This window comes from Eimeria acervulina, genomic scaffold (genome assembly GCF_000499425.1).
Source record: "Eimeria acervulina Houghton genomic scaffold, Eah_scaff298, whole genome shotgun sequence".
Lineage (NCBI taxonomy): Eukaryota > Apicomplexa > Conoidasida > Eucoccidiorida > Eimeriidae > Eimeria > Eimeria acervulina.
In genome coordinates this window covers 25,431-38,818 of record NW_013549904.1, presented here as the reverse complement: position 1 = coordinate 38,818, position 13,388 = coordinate 25,431, and the positions used below count along the sequence as shown (strand labels likewise).

Here is a 13,388-nt window from a genome sequence, read left to right as displayed (position 1 = left end):
TTGCGTAGAAATTGCTCCGAATCCTCCTGTTGTCTTTGCGTCATGAGTTCGTGCTGCTCCTCCTGTTGAGCCAGTTGTTGCTGCAGCGCATCCACCTTCTGCTGCGCCCGCTCTACTTCGTCGTGGCACGCAGCCGTGATGCGTTGCTCCTCCTCCACCAGCTTCTGGTTATGCTCACGCTCCTGCTTGAGGACTGCTGCGTGCTCCCCAGCGAGCGCTTGCAGTTCCGCTGAGTGTTGCTGCTTCAACATCTCCAGTTCGGCCTTGTGCTGCTGCTGCTGCTGTTGCTGCCTTGTCAATTGCTGATTTAACTCCCGTTGCAGCTGCTCCAGCATGAATTCCCGCGCCAGCAGTTGCCTTTCCAGACCTGTAGCCCACAGACAAAGATATAAGCACTGCAGCATAAAATACACTACCAGCTGCTTCTGCACACCAAATCTGCTGTCTTCTTGGAAAGTGCAACTACAGAGCACTAGCCTAAACGTCTTCCTCTGCAGCACTCAGGCCAATGGCAACTGCACCCTACCTTCTTGCTGCTGGCGCTGCTGCAAATCTTTCTCGTGCTGCAGCTGTTGCATGTTCGAAGCCCTGTCCAAAGCATCCTGCTTCTCCTTCAGGACAATCTCCACCTGGTTCTGTTGTTCTTGATGGTGCTGCAGCTCCTGCTGCAGCTGCTCGTTCGTAAGCATTGCTCGCGCAACCTGGTGAGTCAAGGGCAAATCCACACGAATAACCGCAGCAACACTTCTACCTACTCCACAGCAGAACACCGAGGCTAAGTAGTTCTGTCGAAAGGCAACTAGAAAATTCAGTAGCCCAAGGATGAGCCAGCAGCTGATTGAGCGGTGCGCGTCACCTGCTGCTACGGCACTACGTGAAACGCAGCCGCTAAGACTTGAAGTGCGCGAAAAGGCAAGCAACTCGCCCCCAGGCACTTCTTTTCCCTTTCTCTCGGGAATCAATGCATCCTCCCCACCTGGCTCTCCGCCTCCTCCCGTGCGGCTTCGGCAACTGCTCTGGCAGCAGTGGCCGCTGCTTCGCGCTCAGATGCGGCCGCCAGCCGCTCCTGCAGCTCCTCCAGAAGCGTCTTCTGCTGCTCCGTCTCTTGCTGCAGGTTTGCCAACTGCTGCTCCGAAGCAGCGAGCTGCTCCTGCCATCCTTTCGACTGCTGGAGCAGCTCGTCCGCGCGTAGTTCATTTTGATGCTGTGCCTGCTGGAGCAGGTCCTGGTTGTGGTGCAACTCCAGCTGAGACCTGTTTAGCTCTTGCTGCACCTGCTGCCGTTTCTCGTAAGCCAAGGCCAGCTGTCCCTCCAAATCGGCCGCTCGAGCACAGCTCTCCTCCATGCGTCTGCTGAGTTCATCGTGCATGCGCTTCAGGTTTGTCAGACTCTCCTGCTGTTCCATATGCGCTCCTTGCAGAAGTAGCTGCTGCTGCAGGAACGGCTCGAGAGATCCATGCTGCTGCTGCAGCTGCGTGATGAACTGTACAACGTCCGCGTCGAAGTGCATGTCTTCCTCTTGCAGTTGTCTGTTTCTCTCCATCTGCTCCACTAGCATCTGCGTCAGCTGCACACAACATGCCATCACCAGCAGCACAAGCAGCTCGGAAGCGTCGTCTAGACTGCGAGATCTGCTGGAATCCCAAGAGCCGCGCGCCGTTACAGCTGCAGCCGCAGCGCCAAGTTCAGCAACAAAGCAAGCAAAGTGGGATGAAGCACTGCTTCAAGGCGAGGGTGGGGGCTGCCAGAGCATCTGCTACCTAACGTGGGGCCGAATGAAGCAGCAATGCCTCCGGCCTCCACTCAATTGCGCTGCTACGATAAATAGTAAAGCATGGAGGCTAGCAACTGTGGACGTACAGCAGATACTGCACCTTGGGCCTCTTCTAACGCTGCCTCCGCATCGGAGACAGCACTGTACGTCGGCGACGGCTGCAGCTCAGAGTCGTCGCCGATAGGAGAGGGGAACTCGGCAGCAGCAGCTTCAAGGGCGTCCTGAAGAAGCTCTGCTGCCCGCTGCCTCTCCACCATAGGGCCCTCCCCCGTCAGAAGCTGCTCAGTCACCTGTTGAATGCTTGATGTGAGGCAGGCATTGCGAGAGCGCAGCACCCCCACCTGCTGCTGCAGCGCAGCCAGCTGCCGCAGCGTCTCTGCGCTGCTCTTCTCCAGATCCTGCACTGCGCGTGCAAATCCAGGAAGGATGTCTTCCATGAACAGGCCTTGGTGCAGCTGCTGCTGCCCTGGATATTGCTGCTGCGGCAGTAGCTGAAGCTGCTCCTCCTGCCGCTGCTGTTCAACGTCCTGCGGCACCTTGTGGTGCTCCTGCCCCTCCTGCTGTTCCCGCAGCAGGTGTTGTTCTTGCTGAAGGGATGTTGGGCGAGAGAGGGAGGAGCCCCAAACCTCCGACGTCTGGCGGTGGGAGCTTGCCTTCGCTTTCGCCTCGCCCGTATGCAACGAAGCGGCTCTGTGGAAGGGCTGTTCACGGGCATCAGTAGGAGCAGGAGCGCCACCAACAGGAACAGAAGCAGCAGCAACAGCAGCGGATGCCGTCGCACCTTGCGGAGAAGTCTTCGGACTGTTTCTGGAACGCAGATTGGCTTGGGCATCTGTTTCTCTGCGCAGATGACCCTCCAACTTTGGCGAGGCACCTGTGGTGCAGCTGCTGCTGCTTGAGCCGCCTGGCTCACGAAAAGACGAAACGTCGTGCTGTGGAGGCAGCTCGGCACACTGCCGGTGCTGAGGTGGCTGCTGGTGTTGCTGCTGCGCCTGTTGGTCTTGCTGCTGCTCGCTCCAGGAAGAGATGATCTCTTGATCTGAATTCAGTAGCCCCTCTTCAGCATTCCGTTGCTGCAAGGGGATAGCAACTACTTGCTGCGAGGCGGGAGCTTCTTCGGTATATATGCGCTTTGCTTCTCTTCGGTGATATTCAGGTGCTGCCTCAGTTGTCTGCGGAGCTACTGCTGCAGCGGCAGCGTCTATCGGTTGCAGATAAGGCTCAGGCGGAAGGGCAGCTAATGCGCCGCCCTCTAGTACCAGCTGTTGCCGTTCTCTGGGAGACTCGCCAAAAGGGTGTTCAGCCAGCTCGCTGTCCCAGTCCCGGGCAGGCATCGGCGCTACCATTCCATAGCCCTCCGCTTCCGCTGCTCTCCGCCGGTCTTGCTGCTGCGGCAGCTCTTGCTGCTGCGGGTGGTGAGCAGAGGAGGAAGTGACCTCGGAGTGTGGCTGCTGTTCGCCAACAGTCTCCTCCACGCCATTCATCTGGACAGCCTGTTGCTGCGCTGCCTCCGGCTGCCTGTGCTGTCCCTCACGGAAAAGCAGTGCATTTGCTTCAGCTTCGGGGGGGGAAGGGGCACCGGTAGAGCATTGGGCGGAAGCATTGTTTGAGCATAGGGGCGGCCGCTTAAGTGGCTCAGTCTTCTCTACTGGAGGTTCCCCCTTAGATGCTGTTTGCTGCTGCTGCTGCTGGTGTCCCTGGTGTTTCCGCTGCTCCTCCTCTGCTGCAGTCCTGCCGTGGCTCTCACAGAGCGGCGGCTCCGAAGATGCAGCGCGCACGCGACACCCCTCCTTGCCTTCACTACCCTTCACCGCTGTATCTTCCGGGGCAAGGGCATCTGTTGCTGCTTCATGCAGATTACTGTCACTGTGTGGAGGCCCTTGCTCACTACCCTCTGCCTGCTGCTGCTGTGGTTCCTGCGGCTGTTGCGGCAGCCTATAGGGAGGCATCACAAAGGTGAGGGGCCTCTTGGCAGCATCTTTGCTGCCGCTGCTCGTCGTTGGTAGCCCTGGCGTCGCAGTGTACAGACTCGCAGCGCCACGCACCCTGTAGCAGCAAAGACAGCAGGTTGGGGGCTGTAACCGTTGCCGCTTCACGAGTCGACGCAGTCGCCAGATGCAATACGTACAGAGAATATGCCAGGATCAATCTCCCTGAAGCTTTATACTCACCTCATTCGCCTAATGCCACCCGCAGCTGGCGACGCCTTGTCAAGCTGCTGCCCTCCTGGTGTTGCAGCTGCAGCAGGGGGAGGGGGTGGAGTCTCCTGCTGCTGCGCAAGGTGTTCTTCGCCTCGGATGAGCCATCGCTTGAGTTCTTTGTTGTAGTAGAACTGGTTCTCCTCTCCGAGCTAAGCAAAGGCAATACATGCACACATCGCAAGGGGTACAGACTCTGCGGGATCCCCCTGCTGATCTCTCTTGTGCGCTTTGGCTCCTGCATGCATACAGATCTGTGGGTTAACTACTTACGTATGCACGCGTTGCCTTCTTCTCGCCCTCTCCTTCATCGCCACCCCTTCGAAACAAACGCCAGATGCCTGCAGGGGCCCGCAACACACAGCAGGGCGATCCGTTGAAGTGGCTGTATGGGAAGGTGCCGCTGCTGCTGTGAGGACATATTACACTGATGAAGCACCTGTTGACATTGCCTGAGCTCCCTGGAGCACTAACACGCCGGGTGACTTCCCAGTTCAACTGCTCCGCAACGCCGCATCAGCTGGGTTAGGGCTTGCTGCGGTAGGAGAGGGGGGAGGAGGACTTGGGCGTCCTATTCTCTTTTGCTACTTCTAATGGCACCTGGTGGTCGCCTCGAGGCGGCCACAGTGTTGGCTGCAGCTCTGAAGGCAAAAAGCCGTCGTCACTCCGTGTTGCCCCTGCTGCTACAGCTGCGTTCGCGCCGCCTGTCTCTTGTACAGAGTTCCACCAGTGGGTCAGTTCTTGAAGCCCGGCCTGACAAACAACAGGTTACGAGCCCAGAGAGGGGCCAGGAGGAAGGAAAGCTGAGCCGCCTCTCCGGCTGCATGTACTGAAGAGCCGGCAACTGCTGGGAATTAGCCACTCCCCAAGGGCTTCAAGGGGACCATCAAGTCAAACAGAAGACCAAAATTGGCATTAAGGAAGCGTTAGACTCTGTGCATCCAATATGGAGCAATCACCTCCCCCGGCCCGCCAGATTCTGCCGAGTTGCACATTCAACTTTCCCCCGCTGTGGCGCCGCCGTCGCCGCACGTATGAGGCATCATAGGTCGATGTCTGCTGCATATTTTGCACGCAGTTTTACATTTTCATAAAAATGCTTCAACGAATGGAAGCCCTTGGCATGCGTCGCTCTGGGTTCCTATGTTCCGGTGTGGCAGCCGGAAGTCGCACGAGCAAAGGGGCTGCTGACCTACGGAGACAAAATGTCAAGGAAAAACGATGAATAAGGAGAGAGAAGATATTTAAACACAGTCCCTTCTGACAAAGTGCAGAAGTGGTTTATCTACGTTTCGTAGGACCCTCAGGACAACGCTTGCTTGTACAGCGTTTCGGCCTTCAAGTGGGCCAACGAAAGACCGGAGACATAAGGGCAACACTAGCTGGCCTGCTGAGTGAATTACACAGTTTTCTCCTTCTCTATGCTTAAATGTGAATGCCGTTGGCTTGTAACTTCTTGTAGGCTTTGCTCTTTATGCGTATTTCCGCAGTTGCGCCTGCTTGAAGATTAAGAGAAGGCATTGAATATCTGCACACTACAGCGGGTTCCTGTTAGGTAGCGAACTGCAGTTCTTGGTAAAGAAAGAGAGGCAGCGGTAAGGAGCCTGATTACAAGTGTAATAAATGTTCGGTGAACTGACTGTCGACGGTGATAAAGCAATAGGCCACGCAAGTGGACGCGGTAGAATCGTTCGCCAGTTCCCGTTTACTTAGTAGACAAGAATACGTGATGAAGGTGTTACGTTCTCGTCGTCTTATAAAATTTCGAAGAAAAATATGGACATTAAATATGTGCTGAGTATGGCATTTACCAGGGTGGATGCTGTAGCCTACGAGCCACCAGTTGTGCATATGACTACCCATTTTACCCAAATACACAGTTTTCTGCGGAGTTGCTCCTTCTGCAGCCTCTGTACCAAAAAGAACCATACATCTAACCCAGTGTGGTCTGTGAAGATTGTGCAGTGGCGGTCTGGCGCCGTCCCGTATGGGTCTTGTACTTACATTGAAGACGAAAACTTGTTTTTCAATCAGCTCTGACCACTTCGGGTCAAAGAATATTCGTGCTCTCGCTATAAAGTGCAAAAGTTGCCACGGAACGAAGCTGTACAACACATTACAGGAGATTCGGCGTGCTCGAAAAAGCCTGGCGCGGCCCCCGCTCCACCTCATGCCAAATCTTGCGTAACAGCTAATAGTGGGGGTTTAGTTGTGCTAATGAAATGATTGTTGACGGCTCCAGAGAGCATCTCCTACCCGACTTCGTCCGTCGACGCAAGCTCTGCAGCCAGTTAGCTGCCCCATGAGGGCTGGGCTGACGTGTGAGTTCGAGGTGGGATTTAGAGGAGCAGTTAGTGGCGGACTAGCCCGAACAGGTAGGGCTCCATGGGCGAGACCACCGGACTCTGGAACGCTAAATGATGTGTAATTTAGGTCCATCTACATTCAGGGCACTTGCTACTAGACGGCTTCACCGAAATAGTGGGGCTTGGCATTCCTGGCGGCAGTGCGAAGAGGGGACAGGCACTGCAAAATGCGTTGGCAACTGGCCAAAACTCGCTGAATAGCGTGTAGCAGTGATACATATAAGCTTCTTACTAGACACATTTACTACACGAAAACGCTTAGAAGGGCAGCCCTCGCAACGAAAACAAGTTCTTGCCTCCTGACAAGAACTTGGGGACCTGCATACTTCAAATGGTAAGGGACCCGAGGGGCCAGCTCCTCGAACACACCGAAATAGAGCAAAGTCACACTCTGTCGTTTGTAAAGGGGAGTCTTTTACGTACATCGGCGTAAATAGTCACATCCGGCACTCGTATGGATCATATGCAACACACACGTGTGCAGCTGTGCTCCAAAGCATTCGCCCAGTCGCGTAAGCTGACACAGCCATATGCTTTTGGAGCCTGCCGCATTAAAAGGAGCTACTGCAGATCTCAAACTATCCATAATATGCCATTGTGTTTCCTTTTCGTTATACTGTGCCATAGTTTGACTACCAGGCTGCTGGGACGCCCGCCTAAGCTGCTTCCCCTACAAAGCTTGGCTGGCCAAGGGAGAAGCACCAAACGGTCGCAGGAGGACCACTGACGCCCTAAGCTTTGATCAAAAATGTAGAAACGGATCATGCAGGTAGCGGAGCCACTCCCAATCGTGGTATTTCCACTCTGAAGGAAGGTGTTCTTTCCCTGGTACATGTAAACCCTCATACGTGCGGTCTGTTTCCTCATACCACCTAAAACTACCCAAGGGATCGGTTCTATAGTGCTTCCCTTATCCTGACTATTCCTCCGGCTGTTCCAGTTATGATTTCGTTGGGCCCAATCTGCGTGGCAGCATATACCGAATTACTCATCGGACCCACTCCTATGTTGTAGTGGAATTTGCTGACCCCTGTCCACCAGTCGAGGGCCTCGAGGGTCCACATGCCTCTCAACGGCGCGGCCTCGCCTCCAAGAGGACATCGTTTTCCTACGCCGTACATGAGTTGCGACTTTGCGCTCATTGAGGGGATGCCGTTGGGGATAGAAACGTCCTTGTTCACCCAAACGGAGCGGATCTTCTTGGTGTCAGGGTCGTACTCGAATTGCTCAACGCCCTTGGGCGCGTCCCCTACGATGACGGGGAAGGCCGCTGCAACGGTGTCGTTCAGCCGCGACAAGGCGCTGCCTGAAGAACTGAGTCCTGCAAGAAAGGTCGTGGGGCTCCCCAGGTAGTGTAAGAAATTGGTAGACACTCTTGTTTCTTCTGTTGGCTGATTATTTACAACTGCCATACGCCAGCCATGTACTAAAACAGACTGTTCGCTCGTCGTCTCCTTTGCAGTCGGATCACCAAATGTAATGGGGTGCCGGGCCTCCACCTTCCCCGTCCGTGCGTCCATAACTACGAGGTTCATGAGCTTTGCGCTGTCTGTAATGACAACATAGCGGCGACTGGCAGTGCCCATAAGAGTGGGAGTGCTTCCCGAACCCTCGCCAAGGCGCACGGGGGCAGTTCCCCCTAGACCTGGCTCAAGATCGTAGGGCTCTTCCCAAATCACAGTAAGCTTTTCCCCGTCCCATTCGGCCTTGTGCATGTACTTGGAAGACACAACATAAATTCCGCCTTGGTCATCGCAAGCAATGTTGTTTGACACTTCAATATCCTCAGGAGCACTGAATGAGCCGTTTGGTGGACCTGAAACGCCGTCTGGAGTTAAAGTTTTGTCCGTCTTAGCCGGGGACCCCTCACGCTTTGCAGCTCCTAACATCAGGCTGGCAAGAGCCTTGCGAAAGCCGCCATTCCTCACGTCACGGCTCAATATACCCAGGCGGCCTACGTCAGTGACCTGCACAGGAACAATGCACATGCACCTGTACAGCCTCACCACACAATGTTAAAGACTTTCTAATAAAGCTGCGAATCTGTAGAAACACCCAGCTGCACTTTTGCCAGTCGAAAGAACTGTCGTCAGTCGTATTAAGACAAGGGGGGATGCCTTGTTTCAATGGCATCTTATGTTACTGCAGCTTCAAAAAAGGTGGAGACAACCTGGACGCTCTCGGTCTCTTGCTACATCACTATGAAGGAACTTGGCAACTCATGAACATGCAACGCTGACAAACGTATTACATGTCTAAGTGCTTCTTAGGTACCCAAGCAATGTGGCCATCATGGGTCATGCACAGGGCGCGGAAGACTTCCTGAGGACGTGGCGCCTCCGCTTGAAGGTTCTGAAGGCCTGCTTGAAGGGTGAAGGTCTCAGGGTGCATCATAATACGATCCCCATTGGAGTTGGGCAAGTCGTAGTAGGCCTCCAACCGTTTCCCTGTCGAAACGACGAACACGTTCTGGTAGATATAGGCGCACAACACAGAAGGCTGCGTGATCATCCTGCAATGCTTTCCTTTGCTTTTTTTGCAAAATTGGTCTTGTGTGAGCTGCGAGCTCCATTGACACGGGCCAGACCCCGGCAACAGAAGCGCACAAGGAGTCTATGTTCCCGTCCCTACCCACCAGCGCAGTTGACGTACGCCAAATATCGGCGCAAGTTGCACCAGTTGTTGTTTTGCTCTAGCATATGTATCTCACCTCTTGCGTGAGGAGCGCATAAGCCCCGTGAAACTTGTCCTCCATGATGGTTTCTACTCTCTTCCGCACGAAGTCCACAACAGCCAAGGAGGTTTTGGTCCGTGCAACTTTAAAGATAGTGGTCCAACTGCTTCCCCAGAGGTACTTCTCGTCTGCGGTGTAAAAGAGAGTGATTGGATTCGAGGTTACCATCGCCCGGTTCAAAAAGTTGTGGCTCAGACGGCGGGTCCCGTCTGGCCCCGGGAGCGTCGTGCTGCCCTACGCAATAGCAACAGCAGCAACAGTGGCAACCCCAACAACAGGAAACAACAAAAGCAGTGAAAACATGTAGACAATCCTCAGGTTCATGGTGGAAAACAAGAACAAACCCTCATCTCAACTCTCTTTGCAAAGCTGGTGGAGCAGAACTCGCCGACTTACTTGGGCCGAACTATTTCTGTGGGGAATTGGCCATGGACTGTTGGCAAGGCCTTTGTTCGGAGACGGGTTGGTTGTTGAAGGCAGGTGCCAGGAGGGGCGGATGGAATTGTACTCTGCCGACGAGTATTCGTTGATTACGGTCTCGGGAAGGCCGTGGCCACTGTTGATGCGTTCGAGCAGCTGCTCAATGGGGTCGGTGCCATTTACCGCATTTGCACCACTTTTGAGAAACGGCGGTAAGTAGGGCAAAGGAGGAAAACCGTGGAGGCCCAACGCCTCATTTACACTGAGAAGCCGGGGGTCGGATGTGTGTGGACGCCTTTTGGCGTCACGCATGGAGACTTCTTCCTTTTGCTCCACATGCGTGGTCCCTGGCTGCAGCGAATCGCAAAACAAGGCATTTTCAGGGAAGCTGGTATGGGGGAGGGGAAGAACTGGTGCTTCAGTCCATATTTGAACTCAGCATGGGTTATGCGGGGAACAGGTGCTTTCGTGCTCGATTACCGGCCCAAATGCGTCCTTGAGCCGTTGGTCGGCCGCTTCGTCTCCGAAGAGGGCCGACACAATCGTAAATTTCCTGCTTGAAAATCCCGTAGTTCTCCATTGCAAATACTCCGTCAGTGGCTGACGGGGCTGTCTAAGGCTGGTGAGAAGCTCCAATGTGTTGGCGGAGTCCAGCAGAGACATATCTCCCTGCATGGGGAGAAACGGCCGCGGCTCAGCAACTGCTGGTGGCCGATCTCCTCTCAATAGGCTCGGGGATGGGCCCAGAGCAGATTGGAGGTTCAAAGCGTCCAGAGGGCGGAATAATGCGCCCAGGAGCGATGAGCTGGTGGCACCCTCGACGTAGGCCGCAGTTGGCACACTTCCCACAGCTAGGCAGCAAGCACACCTTAAAATCCCCATCCTTTCCTGGCTAAAGGCCCAATGTATATCCCAAGAGAGTGGCCGGAAACTGCACGGCGAGCGCCGCTGCACAACCTGTCAACCTCTACCTGTCAACGTCGGGCAACGTGCCTCTTGTGCAGCTGAAACCAGGCGCTCTTCACTAGCAAACGGTAAAACAGCGTTCTAAAGAAAGCTAACCAGGTGGAAAACGAGCAATGACTTGAAACAGACACACGGATATACCCCGTTCTGCACTTGTGGCGGGGTGGCGACGAGTCGTGAGTGACCCCGCACGTTCAGTTCTCGTTACCTGCAACGCGTCGCCTCCCTCGAGGGTGAGGGCCTACGGTTTTACCAGAAAGGGGATTCCATCACACCACTCTGCACTTTAAATGCTTTGCATTTGTAAATTAGTGTGCAGATTCTCCAAATAAAGAAGCGGAGGACCCCTCTACACAGCCCCAGACATTCGCTGAAGGGGACGGCAGCAAGCGCATAGTACGGTTGCACTGACCACCGGACAGCGCAGCAGATAGGCGGGCGAGAGCGGTCTACTTGTCCCTGTCTTTTCAACTGTCTTTTTACTTTATTTTATTCACTTTTAAACGAATTACTGTAGGCATTTATTTATTTTTGGCTGAGCTATCCGTGCCTAGCGTGCAGTGCAGGGCATGCTACATGACCCGGCGCCCTACGCAAACGAATTTGAACAGTTAAGTTCTTGACACTAGGCACAAATAACGCGTTCGCTACCCTACTAAAAACAGACGCGGGAAATTATATTGATTTTTGCATCTGCGGCCCTCGTTTTTTGGCAACTTTGCATCCAAGTGGGAGTTTACCTGTTCAGCCAGGGTTTCCATCCTGTTTTGTTGAGTTGCTTTCGGTGCCCCGCCAATGCAAAGCACTGTCAGGGGCGAATAAAAGGGCAAAATGCTTCACCGGATAACTCCAGGGAAGGATCTCGCGTGGGCTTGCCACACTGACGGCCTGCGGTGTCCTCAATGCCACCGGGCTCCGCATACACATCTCTACACCTAATGCGCTGCTCTGTACCCAGGGAGTAGCTTTATGTTCATACAGCAGGGATGTTGGGTAGTTTATATGTAAATAATGCTGAAAGCGACGGGCTTCTATTATTCAGCGCAAGCAAACGGATGCACCCTCTCCTCTCTTCCCGTAAGGCATGAGCTGCGATGCCTGGAAGCCACGAATTGATACACAGATTTGGGCGTTTTTTTCACTACATAAATAAAGAATATAGAAGTGGGTGGCTCTGACATGCTAAAATAAGAATTCTCCAAATGCAACTGACCACAGAGGAGGGAGGCTATCATGAGTGGCAGTACACCCTGCTGCACCTAATGTGGTGTAAGACCAGACCGCATGCAAGCATACCAAAGCCCCACGCAGCCGTACTGTAGACAACCGTTAAGTACTTCTCTGTCCTCCAGTAGTCATCCCTCAAGCAAACAAAAAGAAGAACAGCAACGTTAGGCAGAGGATGTAATACCCCACCCCAAGCGACAAGGGAGTAGGGAAGTTTACAGGCGCCTGACGGCTACTGGGTGCGCATACACAAGCATACCCTGTCCCGTCCTGTAAGACGCTCTGCACCGTGCCTTTTGCGTGTTGGCATCCCAGCACAAACAACACGGTCTTTGCTGCAACTCCTGGGAACTGCACAGGAGAGCACATCCAACCCCTCTTTTTGCGTATCGACTACACTGTGAACAACTCCTAAGCACCTTTTTGGTCTAATGCAACTAACCTGCACTCAAGTAGCGATACTGCCGCCAATCTCAGGCAGACCATACTGCATGTGCGCACTTTCTACGGAGAAACGGCAGACGCTCTTGTGCACCGTACATCCAAAGAGGAGATGCAAACAGAACCACAAGTAGAAATGCATGCACTATCTTCCGACAACGTGCAACAGCATGCCCAGACGCAGAAAACTGGGTGAAATGCCGTGGCCACAGATATATCATTTGTTCGCTGAGACTCGTCACTATTCTAAAGACTGTCTTTGTAGATGCGGGTTCTTCGGAAAGAAAGAAGTAAGAATTAAGTCGGATGATTAACGAGCGATTAAAACCAAACAGTAGAACTCGCTGAGAAAATCGACACAAACCCTGAGACAGCTAATGCGTGGGCTTCTCATATTGCAGGCGGCAGTGTCCGGATACAACATTTATTTATTTGGAACATGAAACAGCGGGCGTGGGCCACTCCACCCCGCCATCGGATTTAGGTAAGGTCTCTATAGAGAGGCGCCACCAGCAAGCAGTTCAGCGTCCTGAGGATGAACTGTTATGCAGTTGCATTCAAATAAACTTTACACATGATGTTATCATATATATGCATTTACAGAAACGCTCTTCTTCGCCTTGGGTGTTTTTGCCTCGCTGGCTGGCGAGCCGGGTGCAAGTTGGCCGTCACCTTCGCTTTTGATGAGGGTTTCTTTCGTTCCCCCGACTCAACAGGATGCAATTATCATAATTAATTCATTAAGACTAAAAAAAGCTAACTCAATGGTTAGACACTTGGTTCTCGGCTGAATTTAGATCACAACCGCCTTCGTGGGAGAAATGTGGGGGAGGGGGAGGTTGTAGTGCGCAGCACTACAACGTTGCTTCGGAACAACCAAGAGGGGCCGTAGAACATACAATAAAAGTAAATATTGTTTACATTTAAGCAAATCAAACGAGGAAATGCTCTTAGCGGACCGGACTACACAGGAGGCCCAGCAACTGGGCCTGGGTTTCGGGCTGGCAGTGGCACGGGTGACACCCCGACATCAGCCCACGAATAACAGTTCTTTTCCAGGCAAACAACCCAGACAATCACGAAAGGGATTTTAACCCTTTAATGTTTGTTTGATTACTGTAGCGCCGGGATAATGGACTACTAATTAGCTAGAGTTACGCACGTAGGGGCCATGCAGGGCTTAGCTCACTACAGCAGCCCCTCGCCAACGAATTTGAAACAGCGCAGGACGGGGGACCGTGCATCTCTTATCGGGTATGCTT

General features: G+C 53.6%; 2 protein-coding genes across 2 annotated transcripts; both read right to left on the bottom strand.

Annotated features, from left to right (window-relative positions):
* On the bottom strand, positions 1-4,421 carry EAH_00031570 (plectin, putative; the record flags this gene model as incomplete). Its single annotated transcript, XM_013396087.1, has 7 exons — positions 1-367; positions 527-701; positions 977-1,567; positions 1,861-3,820; positions 3,946-4,124; positions 4,246-4,313; positions 4,412-4,421. Coding segments are annotated over 7 exons (3,350 nt in total), but the record flags the coding sequence as incomplete, so codon positions are not given.
* A 2,813-nt stretch (positions 4,422-7,234) lies between these two features.
* EAH_00031560 (hypothetical protein, conserved) lies at positions 7,235-10,374 on the bottom strand (the record flags this gene model as incomplete). Its single annotated transcript, XM_013396086.1, has 5 exons — positions 7,235-8,305; positions 8,613-8,807; positions 9,049-9,306; positions 9,469-9,843; positions 9,973-10,374. 5 exons carry the CDS (start codon positions 10,372-10,374, stop codon positions 7,235-7,237), a joined length of 2,301 nt encoding a protein of 766 aa, XP_013251540.1.
* Positions 10,375-13,388: the final 3,014 nt, after the last annotated feature.